We start from the raw sequence: 17364 nt of genomic DNA, 5'->3' as shown, positions 1-17364 counted from the left end.
AAAAAATATTTTTTTCTCAGTGGTTTTTGCATTTAGAATTTCAGCCAAAGCTACTCGAACTACCTTCCATGCACTCGGGATGGAGGTTCCTGCATCTTACAGGGGGCTTTACCACTCCCAAAGTATTCTTTTTTTTAAATGGGATCTAAACTAACCGATAAAATAGATTTTCCAATTTAACAGCTTTCAAATTTTTTGCGATTATTCCAGAATTTTTTTTTTGGATACAGAGTCAAGGCTTGTGGAAGACCTAATACACTGAATGGATCAGCATGTAACAGGACAAAAAAGACACAGTAGAAAGAGAGGAGGGAAACACCAACAGCAGAGATGAAGGCCAAGATCAAGGGGGAGTTGGACAAAAAAAAAGGGTGCAGTGAGGAATGGGTGGGTAGGAGAGGATGCATGGATGCAGAAGGAAAAACCTGGAAATTTGGAAGGAGGGGGGATTGGGGTAGGTTTTTTCTTTGGTGGGGGGGAGTTAACAAGGGCAGAAAATATCAAGGTTTTGGATTGAGGATGATCTGGGATGGTGGTGAACAACTATTTTGAAGACCTGGAGGGAAGAATGAGATTGAAGACAATGTGGAAGTTTCTTCCACAGGTGGGAAAAAGAATAACAAATGAGTGGAGGTGAGCATCGATCCTGGATTTAAGTTCAGTCACCAGAAGGGGTTGATGGTGAACTGTGTGAGCGATGCAGAAACCTAGGGGTGGGGAGTGACAAAGGACAGAAATAGCCGAAGGTGCAAGATCATAAAGGAGGCAGTAGAAGATAGAGACAACCGACCTATCTGCGATGGTGACGTGATAAGCCCAAAGACAGCTTCATCGCGGGAGAGTCCAGTCACCTTAAAAGCAAAAACCCTCAAGGACTGAATGCTGAGGACAAAGGAGAATAAAATGGTTGAACATTATCCAAGCAATTTATAAGTCATACGGTGGGCAGAGCAGCTCAGACAGTATACCCACCTTTGTACTGTCAAGTCTGGATTAGATTCCTGATTTAACTGTTGAGCGTCACCTTGGTGCTTCACAGACAGGGTATTGCATCAATGATTGTGCCATCCATTGGAGATACTTAGATAGTTGTCTAGTCTGAGAGCATTTTTCCCTTGTGAGAGTTCAATATCCAACAGTATTTTTCAAAAAAGGAGTAGACCATTGTGTGCCAATAAGCCCTGCTCAAATTACAAATCCATGCCCTGGTTGAGAGCTGCTTCAGTAGCATGCAGAGATGGATTTATCAATCAGATTAGGGGTAAATTCTCAGCTGGAGAGATGTTCCCACCCCGTGTGGGTGTCACGATGATTCCCAAAGGGGGTTGCAAGTAACAAGAACAAATAGAATGACACTATGTAGAGCGCATACCTCTGCCAGGCTAAACAATCTGCATTTTGTATCCCACCGAAAGGGTGGATCTGGATCCTGAGCTGAACGAAAATCGAATCGGCTTGTTCTCGTCACCTAACCAACTCATCCACAACTTTTTGAAATATCACGCTATATATCGTTTTTGGCCCCATCTCTCAATGGGGAAGGATCACTTTGAAAAATATATATATATATATATATATATATATATATATATATATATATATATATATATATATATATATATATATATATATATATATATATATATATACTCGTATCCGGATCCAGATTAGGATCTCCACCAAAATCAAGATGATTAATCTTAGCCAAACACCCAAACTGTTCACCAAGCTTTGTACGAATCCATCCCACAATTTGTTAAGATATCGTGTTATATTATCCTTTTTAGCCCAATCTCTGAATGGTGAAGAATCACTTAAAAATTCGATTGTCCAGATCATTTCCCAAAATCGAATGAATTCGTCCTGGCCACACACCCAACGTGGCCACCTAGTTTCGTCTGAATCCGTCCCTAACCTTTTGAGATATCGTGCTATACATCATTTGTAGCAATCCCTCTCCCTCTCTCAATGGTGATGAATCACATAAAAAAATTCTAGTAGTCGTAGTCGGACCCGGATCTTCATGAAAATCATAATTTCATGAAAATAAATTATTATTTATTTTTTATTGTCCGTGTCACACACCAAACTTGTCTACAAAATTCATCCGGATCCATCTACAACTTTTTGAAATATCCTGTACACAAACAAACAGACAAAACGGACAGGAAGGGGGTGAAAACAACCTCCTTCACCTTCGGTGGTGGAGGTAAAAATGAAAATAAAGGCATTTATGAAAGTTCAACACAATAAGTCTGATGACAAAAGGATGAATTTCGATAATGCATGCAACCAAACGATGACAACCCGAACAGCTCCTTGACCACACTCGGTGGCGTAATGGTTGGAGCCTCCGCAACGAGTCTGAGAGGTTGGCGGTTTCAACCCTGGCCGAGTCATACCAAAGATTTGAAAAAATGGTACATGCTACTTCCTTGCTTGACACTCAGCATTTAAAAAGGAGAGGGTATGGCCAACCAACCTCCATCCATCCATCCATCGGGACCATACTCTGTGCAGAGCGTTGGTGCTGCCGAAGCAGTCTCCTTGGCTATTGGGAACAATCCTGGATGGGTCACCACTCCAACTCAGGATACCAGCAGGCTGGCACTCATTTTGCCGACATCAGAAGGATGACAGAGTCAACCCCACCTGGTATTAATTCAACAGCCGAGGGGGATTTGAACTCAGGATCCAAGGATCCCAAGCCCACCACCCGAACCATTATGCCAACACCAAACATACTTGTACCAAGTTTGATTTAAATTCCTTCAGCTGAACTCACAAATATCTCATTTTTAACAAGTTAGTAATAATAGTGCAGGATTTGATGGGCCGAATGGTTGACGACTCCTCCATCAAAGTTCATTGCAACGGAACAAAGAAAATAAGGGGGAAAAACCATTTAGTTTGGGACAACACCCCTTTTCAAGGACAGTCTCCAATTGTTTCTGATTTCAAAACCACAGGAAGTCACAACAAAACAAGACTGCATATATTTCAGGAGATAAAAAAAACAAAAAAAACAATAGAGGTTGGAGTTCCTGCAAACGACGGGCTGACAGGTTGGCCTGGAGGTACGCACGCACACTCACCTGTAAGCTGTCTAGCTTTGGTTTGAATCACGACCCAGGTATAAACTGTCATCCAGGTGTTTCACAGGTAGGGCGATTCATCGATGTGTGTGCCGTCCCTCGGATGGACGTTACACGGGAGCCCCATCTGCCAGCATTCATTGATAGATGTTCAGGATCCTGTGGTGTCCTTCTCAAAGAGTAGACAAGGTATTGCCGGCACCCTGAACAAATTACAAATTCCTGCTCGAACCAGCAGAGGGAATTGCATCAGTGGCCCTCAGCCAATGATACTACCCCATGACCTTGTGCTGCATCCAAACGAACAAACAGCAAACAACAACTATATCATTGGGAATATATATGTTTTTAACATTTAAAGTTTTCTTCATCATATTTTCTTCACAGAACTCTCAGCAATGCTTTGCGGCCTTCGATCTCAAAACAGGAAGGGAGGACAATCTCCTTGGATGTACAGTATCTCAGGCAATTTGACACAATAAGGTGTCCTGCTCTCCTTGCCAATCTCTCTGCCTGTGTCATGGAAGGCCACCTTTATTCCAGAATTTCTGGCTTCCTTCGCTCATGCAGTCAACATGTTGCCATCAATGGAACCCTATCCTCCCCTTTCCCAGTGGTCTGGAGTTCGCCAAGACAAATGACAGACAGCATGTTGTGTTCGTACAGTAGTACATCATCTACTCTGAAAAGTACTCATATAATTTTACCTTCAGTGCTGGAAAATCTCAGTCTCACCCTCTCGCTGGGAATTATCAAATGAACCAACCCATGTCCTTAGTCATCCACTGGAAGAGCATCAGTCTCATGACCCTCTAATCATCACGCTTGGACATGGCCTTTCCTGTGCCAATCACATAGCAAAGCTGGCTTCCAAAGCCAGCAGCAAACTGGGCATTCTTCGTCAATCCAAGTTTTTCCTTGGAAAATCAAAGCTACGCACAGTTTACAAGGCTTTTGTCTATAGCTCAATGGAATACTGCTCTCTGCTATGGGCTATGTCAACCATCACATCTGTCTCTCCTGGATTCTGCAGAATCTAACGCTCTCAAAATTATTGGAATCTCTCGTGATGGGGCTAAGGCACAATGGCTGTTGCTCTCACATTGCAAGAAGGTCTGTGGCCTCTGTTTTCTACCGTCAATTCTCCAACATGGCTTCCTCTGCTCTCTGTGTTCTGACCCACCGAGCAACTGCAGGATGCATACATTCTTACAGGAATTCCCTTCTGGTTAAACTTCCAAGATGCACACCGACCGCACACCTCAACTCGTATTCCTCGCTTCTCGCATCTAAGAATATGCCTTCCAGAGGCAGTTCTGCCTCACTCTTCCCTCCAAAACTTTAAGCAAGCGTACACCACCAAGTCTTGTCATCAAAAATTCTGACCCATCATCTGTATTCGGTTAATCGGGAGGTGAGGGGTGGGTCTTTCACAAATCAACAATTTTCTTGCAAGTTTATGTTTCATCCCCTCCTCTCCTCTCCCTTGAGGTTTGTCCCACTGTCAGTTATACCAAGTTATATTCCATGAGCCTTGCTCCTGTAAAGAAACAAAGGGGCAATACCTCTGGGCACTCACCTGGTAGCACCAGGGAACCACTGGTAGACATGAATGACTCCCACCCCAGGGCCCCAAGGGACTGGGCCAAAATGGTATGCTCTCATACCGTCTTGCCATGTGCTGATCATAACCACCAAGTTTGGTGAATTTCTGCTTAACCGTTCAGGAGGAGACAACGTGAAGGACAGACACAGATGGACCCGATTGCAATGTTCCCCATTTTGCTTTTCAAAGCGTGGGGATAACGAAAGCTCACGATTCAAAACTTAGGCCGTATCAACGAGTCTGAATGCCCAGCTGTACTAACTGGTTGGTGGGGGCATCAGTTTTGAATGTGGATATTTCCAACTATGACAAGATTTTTTTTTTTTTAAAACGAAAGCTCAGTTTCTGACAGCACCGTCATTTAGGAGGAGATAGCACGATGTACAGACGGTGAGTCCCAAAGGGGACTTTCAAACAAAAGTTGTTTGAAATTTGTCTATTTCATTGAATATCAACAGAGGCGCAAGCTTTTTAAATTCCATAAGAGTTTACCTCGAAAGCAGAGATTTTGTGCAAGTAGCAAGGGATGAGCATGCAGAGGATACATGAGCCATGCATGCTCACCAGCTGAAGAACAAAGTTACAATCGAGGGAATCAACGGCACTGACTGCTACTTCTGTTCCAGCAAATCCACCAATTGGTGCCGTGATAACACAAAGTGATATTCCAGTTAATTAATCCATCCTTTTGAGGTGCTCAGCAGCATTAGAATTAAGATGAAACACCAGGATTGACGCTGTGTGACCTCGCGCTTCCACGAGCCTCGGCAACTATGTCCACAAAATAAAATAAATATAAAAAAAAACTTTGTTTTTTTTTACATCATAGATTGCACAGTGGTGGACAGATAGGGTACACACACACACATGACCAGCACAGGAGTTGAGTTTAGCACTCCACTCAGGATGCAGAATGCGGGCCGCTGTGAAATCCACTACACTTACCAAATGGCTTATCGCAAAGGTCGCTTCTTAAACTAACATCCCATATCATTATTGCCCACTGAATGATCATTAACCCGCATCAGCAAAGCAATACTGAAAAAAAAAGGAAACAATGGTAAAACAACAATATCAGTCATCAAATGAAGCACTTCATGTTCTTCTTCCTTCACGGCCACCATTATCCTCCCTTTCTTGAGGGGTCAGCTGAGAGAAGCTTGGCCCGAGTCTTCACTAACCGGCTGGCCAAGCCTGATGTTCGACTAGTTGGGGCAAGAATTTGCAAATTTACCCATGGTGCTGGCGATAGCTCACCTATTCTTTGCAAAAGACCCCATGGGATCTTTAACATCCACCAGCAAATGCTGGCAGATGGGATGCCCGTTTAACGTCCATCCATGGGACGGCACACACAATGATGAATCATCCTGCCTGTGAAACACTGTGCTGACAGTTTATAGCTGGGTAGGAGTTCAAACCCAGGCGAGACAGCTTCGAGGAGAGTGTGCGTACCTCGAGGCCACCCTGCGGCCCGATCTCATGAAGAGCAACGCTGTTAACAAACAACGGTGAGTAAATCATATTGATCAAATGACCAAAATAAATTGTGAATGCAAAGGTGAAAGTGAAGGCGTGTTGCTCATCAGGAGGGCTTTCTTATTTGCATCAGGCAATAGCAAATATCACAGAATTCACATTCTATATCGATCAAATCACACCATGCAGAAAGTGCATTAGATTACGTGTTATAAATGCTGAGAACACCTCAGTGACCTCACCTTGCGTTCCATCCCTTATTCCAATGCCAGGAATATGCTTTTTTCAATACTCGTCACCAAACTCTTGATAACTTTCAAAGCAATATACTAAATACATTTAAAATACAACTTGAAGAGCACTCTTGGACGTCATGATGTTGACAGATTTGCCTCCACCCACATTATTATTGAAGGCTTTTACGTTTTATATATATATATATATGGCTGCTGAACCAAATGACCAATGATGTCATCAATTATTACCCCCCCCCATCCCCCTCCCAAACACTTTCACCTAAGATGACTCAAAAATTTTCAAACTGATTTATATAAAAGTGTCGACATATGCAATTATGACGTCATAAAGAAACCGCTGATGATGTAACCAAAAAACAAACAAACAAACAAGCAGTCATAGACTGGTACTTACGAAATCGTCAACTTGACCTCTGACCTTGTCTAATAAAAGCTGTCTCGAGAGAAGGTAGCGACGCAAACCAGAAGTTTCTATGATGATTCTGTACCAAACCATCAAAAATCGAATGTTTTGGATGTTTGACCTCACTGTGACCTTGATCTTTGACCGATTTTGACCAAAATCTAATCAGCACTAACCATCACCCTCCTGAATCACGTGGTGTAATTTAACATTGGTTGCTTCTTCCGTTCTCGAGTTATCATGCCTACAAACAAACAAACAAACAAACAAACAGAAACGGAAGTCATCAATATACTAACGAAATCTTTAGATTTCGTAAGTAAAAAGCACATTTCCCATGGTGAGAACTTGACATGTGCCAAGTTTCAATTTTTTCCTTGATGCAGTTTCAGAGATAGAGGTTCAAAGTTTTTCCTTTTTTTCCAACGTGGCTGCCATACCACGTGAACTACGTCATAATTATCATTAAAACATTCTACATGAGTCGTCACACATATGGTGAAAATATTGTCTCAATCGGATAAACGGTTGGAGAGAAAACAGAAAATTAGCATAGACGTACGGACGGACGTACAACCCCAAAACATAATGCCTCTGGCGACTTCGTCAGCAGAGGGATAACCAGAGTTGGTGTCAAAGCCACCCAATGCTCGCCTGTTTATACATTTATTGTTTTTAAAAGACTCGTCTAATAATTAATATTTTTTATAAAGCATTGCAGTGAAGTCTGATCCAAATAATTTTAAAGCAATATATGTTTTTGTATATTGTAATCAGTAAAAAGAGTGCAAGTGAGCACAATATACACCTGAACAAGAAGGTATATACAGAATTGTGCTACTACATGGAAAACAGCATCCTGGTTGCCATGGCAACCACTTTAGATGACGAACGTATGTCGCGACACACCGTCTCCACAGTCTGTACCTATGTACCAAATATGAAACGTGAAAGTTGAAAACTTTGGGAGTTAGAGTGCGGACAGGAACAGATGGGAAACAGCATCCTGGTTGCCATGGCAACCACATTAGATGACGAACGTATGTCACAACACACCATCTCCACAGTCTGTACCTATGTACCAAATATGAAAAGTGAAAGTTGAAAACTTTGGGAGTTAGAGTGTGGACAGGAACGGATGGACGGACGGACGGACGGACGGACAGACAGACATCACATTATATGCCCCAATATATATATATATATATATATATATATATATATATATATATATATATATATATATATATATATATATATATATATATATATATATATATATATATATATATATCGGGCGTATAAAAAAGTGTGGTCGATAAAAACATTAGAAAGGAAAAAATAACTTGCACCAAAAATGTTAACATTTTCACGCTCACGCTGACGCTGACGCTCACGCTGACGCTGATGCTGATGCTGACGCTGACGCTCACGCCGGGGGTATCGCGATAGCTCTCTGTTCTTCGAACAGGCGAGCTAAAAATGCATAATCTGACTTTCACTCAGTTTCATGTGTTAAACATACATCTTTTATGGTTCAACATGTCCTCTGGATGCAAAGGCAAAATGCAGTGGTGCATAGAGGAGAAAGCGGTGTTGATGACCAAAGTAATAATAACTAGAAGGGCAATCGGTCGAGCGCATACCTCCGCCACGCAATGCCTGATCCACGAGAACATATCGGTCCCAATTTATTTTTGAAATATCATGCTCTTCAGTACTATATCGTTTTTAGCTATCACTCAGTGGTGAAGAATCACTCTAAAAAAAATTATCAGATCCAGATCCGGATGTGGATCTTCACCAAAATCGAATAAATTCTTCCTTATCGCACACCCAACATGTCCACTAAGTTTCATCCGAATCTGTGCACAACTTTTTGAGATATCTTGTACACAAACAGACAGAAAGGGCTGAAAGCATAACATCCTTCACCTTCGGTGACGGAGGTAATAATAATTATGGCAGTAATTATATGGCAACGAACAAGGCAATGTCAATTAAAAATGCGAGTGAAATGAAATGGTCCACATACACATTTTCTTGCTCATCACAGAATGGCATGATGCAAACACAGAGGTTACGACTCCTCAACCACATTCAAAATGCCAGAAAGCAGTGTCACACCCTCCTGTGAGGTTCAAGAGATGCAGCTCAGCTCGATCATCAAATACATAAAGCTTTTTCCAACCGCTCACTGAATCAATCATAGAAATGTTCCGTACTTTCGAGATGGGCCAGAAAGTTGAAATTTGGCAAACTTAAGTAATTCAGTCATGATTCCACAAATAATCGAGAGTTCATAGAACACGATACCCCATGCAGTGTTAAAGCGTACAGCACCGTACTATACTTCAACTTTAATAAAATAGAGATTTTTAACGATAGTTAAAAAAAAAATTTAATTCTGAAGTTTAATGTTATTGAAGTGGTTGTCAAAGCAGTCCTGAACAGCATCCTTATACACGACCCCACTGAAATGTCATTTAAATTTAAGTCCTGCAAACACTGGAGGTTCTTGGAAGTATTATAACAGGTGATTTGTTCTACAGTCTTCAAGTACAGTATATAATAAATTAAAATAACATAAAGATGGTAAAAGTCATATAAATAAATTAATTCCAGAATTTACCGCCATTTTCCAGTATCTATTACAACACCTTATTTAACAGGTTACATTCGTTATTCTTGTCTGTTGTTTGTGTCCTTTACAACGTCCTTAAAAACAATAAAAGTTTCCTGTTTGGAATGATTGTCAATTTTGTTTCACTGCCAGGCAGGAAAACAGACAGAGGAAAAATATGATCTCGCTCTTCTCTGCGCATGTGCGATCGGGATGAATTCAAAGCCAAAGTAAGGTAAAACGAAACAATGGTCTTCGTATTCACGTTCCGATCCGCGTTCAAAATATAAACGTTCAGTTCAAATCAGACGTTCCTCAATCATAAACTGATATGATGGATGGACAGACGGTCAGACATAACCAATTGCTTCACATGTGCGGGGCAAAAAAAAAACAAAAAAAAAAATTGTCCGTAAATGTAAATATCCAAAAAATAAAAACTTGACCGATGGAGCCTTGCTCTCTCCGCTGGAAAAGAGGTGTAGCTTGGACTAGAAAATGAAGAGAAAAGTTAGGGGAGTATGGACAGAGTAAAGAAGGGTGGAAGGAGGCAGGAGGAAAGGGTGGGGAGGGAAGAAGCGTGTAATGGGGCATGCAGAAAGAAAGGTCAGAATTTTACATTCCGCCATCTTGCGAAAATAAAAGACGCAAGTGGCTACAAATAGTGCGTACGATAAATAAATGTGATGTCGGGGTAATAAATCCAAATGAACGCTTCCCACTTGGCGAAGTAGCTCGAGTAATACGAAATGGACAGGATGGATCAAACAGCCGATTTCTGCATTTGCACAAATGAATATCGCAACACAGCAGATGAACAATGAAGCGCTTTCCGTCAGTTCACAACACCAGAGATGCTGGAGAGAGCTCGGATCTTGCTGCCAGTGAGCTTACGTTCACCACCAAATGACAAACGACATCATTACCCAGGAAATGACAACACCTCTTCATCTGTGTCTGTATTTCCTCTTCAAAGGCTTGTAATTACTCGTGCCAAGGTTTCCGCCACAGTTTACAACATCAGTGGTGACAATTCTCTTTTGAAAAACTTCAAGGTCTCATGATCAGATGGTCAGGACATTTCCTTGCACTTACTTCAGGTTCCAATTTTGCAATTTAAAATGTAAAAGGTGCTCTATTCGGAACAGGTGGTCTTTCAAGGTAAATCACCTGACTTGCTGAACAGTCATTTAAACGGTCTCTTCGTCCTGGCAAATGTGTGACCTCTTGAGCGATAGATGATGGTGATCGCCATCGCTCGGGTCTAGCTAAACTGGATAACTGACAAGGAGTCTGTGTTGCGTTAAAAACAGAAGTCAAACTCCGGCGATCATCACGGGACTCCAACTACCCCTTCCACCCACAAAGGATCATCACGGGACTCCAACTACCCCACCAATCCACACGGATCACGGCACTCAAACTACCCCTCCCACCAACACCGATCATCAGGGCACTCCAACTACCCCTCCCTCCAACACAGATCATCATGGCACTCCAACTACCCCTCCCACCCACACAGATCATCACGGCACTCCAACTACCCCTTCCACCCACAAAGGATCATCACGGTACTCCAACTACCCCTCCCACCCACACAGATCATCACGGTACTCCAACTACCCCTCCCACCCACACAGATCATCACGGTACTCTAACTACCCCACCCTCCCACACAGATCATCAGGGCACTCAAACTACCACTCCCTCCCACAAAGATCATCACGGCACTCAAACTACCCCTCCCTCCCACATATATCATCAGGGCACTCCAACTACCCCTCCCTCCCACACAGATCATCACGGGATTCCGTCTACCCCTCCCTCCCACACAGATCATCAGGGCACTCCCAATCGCCCAATCCCGGCGCTCCCATCAGGATGCGTTCAAACCGTTCTATGTAACTCAATTAATAGATGAAATGTATTTTACTGACGTTTTATTCAACGGGTGGACACCGTCACAAATGATGATGTCACAAAGGTCTGATTCCAAAATAAACGACAAATGCAACCGATGATGATAATACACAATCAGACATCACGCGAAGACTCTTCCATCGGACCGGTTATTCCGTGACGCACAACGTCGCCTCCACTGATGGATCTGATCGCAAAACGAACCTCCTGGGACATCAGGAAACGTGGGACGACCCAACAATACAAACGGAGACCCATGTAACGGAGACCCATAGCATGAGAAAAACATGTCCAGCAATACATCTCCATGTTGGGGTGAATTCTGACCTGCAGCCACGCACAACTCGAGTGGCAGCACCAACACCAACACCGACACCGACACCGACACCGACACCGACACCGACACCGACACCGGCGATGGTGACGGTGAACGTGGCCACACTCCCGGCATGTCCTGCCTGCTCGCTGTCTCTGCTGAAACGAGCTCAGCGAGTCCTCCCTGAACAACGAAACGCAACACAGCAGCGAATCCGCGATCACTCGTCACCAGCACGATCCAATCAGAGGTCGAGAAAAACTCTTATCCCCGCCCCCAACCAACCAGCACCCGTCAATCATGAATCATCATCCTTCCGAGCTCAGTCCTCTTCACTCTCACTCACCTCAAATACATGATTATCACCTCATCCTCACCGTAACATCATCCTCACCGTCACATCATCCTCACCGTAACATCATCCTCACCGTAACATCAACCTCACCGTAACATCATCCTCACCATCACATCAACCTCACCGTAACATCATCCTCACCATCACATCAACCTCACCGTAACATCATCCTCACCATCACATCATCCTAATCGTCACATCATCCTCACAATCACATCATCCTCACCGTACCATCATCCTCACCATAACATCATCCTCACCATTCACATCATCCTCACCATCACATCATCCTCACTGTAACATCATCCTCACCGTCACATCATCCTCACCATAACATCATCCTCACCATTCACATCATCCTCACCATCACATCATCCTCACTGTAACATCATCCTCACAATCACATCATCCTCACCGTAACATCATCCTCACCATAACATCATCCTCACCATTCACATCATCCTCACCATCACATCATCCTCACTGTAACATCATCCTCACCGTCACATCATCCTCACCGTAACATCATTCTTACCGTAACAACATCCTCACCATTCACATCATCCTCACTGTCACATCATCCTCACTGTAACATCATCCTCACTGTTACATGATCCTCACCAAAACATCATCCTCACCGTCACATCATCCTCACCATCACATCATCCTTACCGTAACATCATCCTCACCATCACATCATCCTCACCATAACATCATCCTCACCGTAACATCATCCTCACCATCACATCATCCTCACCGTAACATCATCCTCACCGTCACATCATCCTCACCGTAACATCATCCTCACCATCACATCATCCTCATCGTAGCATCATCCTCACCGTAACATCACCCTCATCATCACATCATCCTCGTCGTAAAATAATCCTCACAGTCACATCACCCTCATTGTAACATCATCCTCACCTTCTCACCATCCTCACCATCACATCATCCTCACCATAACATCATCCTCATCGTAGCATCATCCTCACTGTAACATCATCCTCACCGTCACATCATCCGCACCGTAACATCGTCCTCACCGTCACACCATTCTCACCGTAACATCATCCTCACCGTCACATCATCCTCACCGTAACATCATCATCATCGTAACATCATTATCATCGTAACATCAACCTCACCGTAACATCATCCTCACCATCACATCATCCTCACCATCACATCGTCCTCACTATAACATCATCCTCACTGTCACATCATCCTCACTGTCACATCATTATCATCGTAACATCAACCTCACCGTAACATCATCCTCACCATCACATCATCCTCACCATCACATCGTCCTCACTATAACATCATCGTCACTGTCACATCAACCTCACCATCACATGATCCTTACTGTAACATCATCCTCAACGTCACATCATCATCCTCACCATAACATCACATCATCCTCAACGTAACATCATCCTCACTGTCACATCATCCTCACCGTCACATCATCCTCATCGTTACATCATCCTCACCATCACATCATCCTCACCGTAACATCATCCTCAACGTTACATCATCCTCACCGTAACATCATCCTCACCGTCACATCATCCTCACCGTAACATCACCTCACCATCATATCATCCTCACCGTAACATCATCCTCATCGTAACATCATCCTCATTGTAACATCATACTCGCTGTCACATCATCATCACCGTCACATCATCCTCACTGTCACATCATCCTCACTGTCACATCATCCTCACCATCATATCATCCTCACCGTAACATCATCCTCATCGTAACATCATCCTCATCGTAACATCATCCTCACAATCACATCATCCTCACCATCATATCATCCTCACTGTCACATCATCCTCACTGTAACATCATCCTCACAATCACATCATCCTCACCATCATATCATCCTCACTGTCACATCATCCTCATCGTAACATCATCCTCACCGTCACATCATCCTCACCGTAACATCACCTCACCATCACATCATCCTCACCATCATATCATCCTCACCGTAACATCATCCTCACCGTAACATCATCCTCACCATAACATCATCCTCACCGTAACATCATCCTCACCGTCACATCGTCCTCACCGTAACATCATCCTCACCGTCACATCATCCTCACCGTAACATCAACCTCACCGTAACATCATCCTCATCGTAACATCAGCCTCATCGTAACATCAACCTCACCGTCACATCATCCTTACCGTAACATCATCCTCACAATCACATCATCCTCACTGTCACATCATCCTCAAAATCACATCATCCTTACCGTAACATCATCCTCACAATCACATCATCCTCACAATCACATCATCCTCACTGTCACATCATCCTCACTGTCACATCATCCTCACCATAACATCATCCTCACCGTAACATCACCTCACCATCACATCATCCTCACCATCACATCATCCTCACCGTAACATCATCCTCATGGTAACATCATCCTCACCGTCACATCATCCTCACCGTAACATCAGCCTCACCGTCACATCATCCTCACTGTAACATCATCCTCACCATTACATCATCCTCACCGTAACATCATCCTCACCGTCAACATCATCATCACCGTAACATCATCCTCACAGTCACATCATCCTCACCGTAACATCATCCTCATCGTCACATCATCCTCATCGTAACATCATCCTCATCATAACATCATCCTCACAATCACATCATCCTCACCGTAACATCATCCTCATCGTCACATCATCCTCATCATAACATCATCCTCATCTAATCCACATTATCAATGTTGTCATCCTCACCTCATCGTCACATCATCATCGCCATTTTCCTCATCTTATCACCCTTATCCTCACCCTCATCCTCACATCATCATCGCCGTTATCCTCCTCATCTTCATCTCGTTATCGCCCTTATCCTCACCCTCACCTCAACATCACCGTTACTCTCACCTTACTTCATTATCATTGTAATATCTTCACCTTATCCTCATTAACACCCTGATATTCACTTCCTTCTCATCTTCTCTCACCTTATGTTCATACTTTTCCTCATCCTCCGCTCATTGTGAGAAATTACCCTTATCTTCACTCTCATCCTCAACGCATACTTATCCTTCCCTTCATTAGTACTCACCCAATATTCATACGTCCTCGACGTCATCACCTCATCCTCATTCATCCCTATCCACACTCTAACAGTTAACTCATATTCATCATTATCTCATATGATCATGATGGGGAGGAGGTGAGAAGAGGGAAGGAATTGAAGTTCGAGTCAGGGACATCCTTCCAGATCACAGAGATGGGGACCAGTCGTGATCCCTTGTAAATATATAATTACCTCCACCACCGAAGGTGAAGGACGTGATGTTTTCACCCCCATCTGTTTATTTGTTAATTGCCGGAATCCTTCAGATTTCGGAAATTATGTTGGTCGGTTGTGTGTGTCATTCTATGTGTCTGTCTGTCTGTCTGTCTGTCCCTCTGTTCGGTCCAGTGCTCCGTTAATACAATGGCAATTTCGATGAAACTTGGTTGGTAGGTTCATACCATGACCGAGTTGTGTGCAAATGAGAACCGTTGCTATGGACACCACCGTTGCCTAGCAACGGGACTTTGAAATATTTGAAAAATCATAAAAAAATTATTTTTTCGAAAATCAAAAATCGGGCCACGAGCGACTGTGGGCAGTACATTCAGCCATATTGTCAAAAATTTCCAGCCGGATCCTATGAAAACTGTCGGAGAAGATAGACTTTGAATGAACCCTGGTCAAAAACAATAAAAAAACGACGTTCGTTGAGTCAGATATACATGAAACTATGAGTTTCATAGTCAGACTATGAGTCAGATATACATGAAACTGGTATGGTAGGTTCATGGTGTGTCCTAGTTATGTGTGAGAAAGAACCGTTGCTATGGACCCCTCCGTTGCCTAGCAACGGCCGAAAAACCTCTAAATGTGGGGGTATTTTAACGAAAAAACAATCTGCAGCATTAACCCTTAAAGCGAGAATCATGAATTTTCTTGTGTCATCGCGTCAGGTTCTATTGGGTAGTTGACTACCCATGTCCGCCTACCGGCTTGTTTGTGTGTTTGTTTACCCTGTAGCAGCCACACCATTTCAGCGATAATGACCAAACTGTGTGCAGACGTCGGACATGGTCCAACTTAGAGACTTGTCGTTTTTGGTGAATCTCGGTCAAAGGTCAAGGTCAAGGTCACCGAAAAACCGAAATTCTTATTTTCTCAATAACGTCCGCTAAAATGGTCGTATCGACTTCAAACTAAATCCAAAATATGCATCTTTCAATTCTGCATCCAACCATGTCTCATTGGGGTGTCACACCAACACCCTTCTTAGCGGTCGGGGGTCGAATGTCGGGGGGGGGGGTCAGGTCAAAACTTTCAAACTGCGATAAAAACGCCATTTCAAGTCCGATTGACTTCCAAGTTATGATCATGACAAAACTAAGTGCTATAACTCATTAAACAGTAGCACTATTGACTTATAAGAACCAAATTGATTTCCAGGTTTTTGTTTTTTCAGAGATCATGGAGATATGACAAAGTTATTCCAGCAATTCCTTGCTCAACGAGCAATTTCATTTGTTTGTTTGTTTGTTTGTGTACAGGATATCTCAAAAAGTTGTGAACGGATCCGGATGAAATTTTGTGGACAAGTTGGGTGTGTGACAAGGACGAACTGGTTAGATTTTGGTGAAGATCTGAATCTGGATCTGTATACGAGAATTATCTACTTTTTAAAGTGATTCTTCACCATTGAGAGATAGGGCCAAAATTATTTAGTACTGAATGGCATGATATTTCAAACATGTATTGGGCCCGATATGTTCCCGTGGACCAGGCATAACGTGACGCAGGTATGGCTCCATCGAGTACCCTTCTAGTTTGGAATGTTAATCCATTTCATCAGAAGCTTGGAGCGACGTTATCTTCTATATAAATGTGAATGAGATGTTGTTTGTTTGTTTGTTTGTGACGCAAATCCTCTGAGCTCCCAAGGTGGATCGTGGAAAAACTTGATATGATCACATTTTATTTTACCACGGTACAACTTACTCGGTGGTTTAAAGTCATTTTCTCACAATTCATAAGTTATCAAAACATGAACCACCACCTGTCATGGGGAAGGGGGTGGGGTGGGAGGAGGCAGGGCAAGAGGTGGTAGGAGGGAGGGGAAAGGGTGGGGTGGGAGTATGGAGGGAGTGGAGGTGGGGTAGGAGTATGGAGGGAGTGGAGGTGGTGTAGGAGTATGGAGGGAGTGGAGGTGGGGTAGGAGTAGGTGAGAGGACGGAGGAGAA

At 43.2% G+C, this 17364-nt stretch overlaps 1 protein-coding gene across 2 annotated transcripts in view; it reads right to left on the bottom strand.

Moving 5' to 3' along the window:
- LOC147021608 (bone morphogenetic protein receptor type-2-like) overlaps positions 1 to 11895 on the bottom strand; it is a 182577-nt gene extending 170682 nt beyond the window's left edge. For both annotated transcript variants that reach the window (XM_085891727.1, XM_085891728.1), the window contains exon 1: positions 11711 to 11895. In XM_085891727.1, the coding sequence (XP_085747853.1) occupies positions 11711 to 11834 (124 nt within the window). In that variant the 5' untranslated portion in view covers positions 11835 to 11895. The remainder of the gene's footprint in view (positions 1 to 11710) is intronic.
- Positions 11896 to 17364: the final 5469 nt, after the last annotated feature.

Source organism: Eptatretus burgeri, chromosome 8, assembly GCF_056783735.1.
Source record: "Eptatretus burgeri isolate ZD-2024b chromosome 8, Ebu_testis_v1, whole genome shotgun sequence".
NCBI classification, from domain to species: domain Eukaryota; kingdom Metazoa; phylum Chordata; class Myxini; order Myxiniformes; family Myxinidae; genus Eptatretus; species Eptatretus burgeri.
This window is presented reverse-complemented; position numbering and strand designations above follow the sequence as displayed.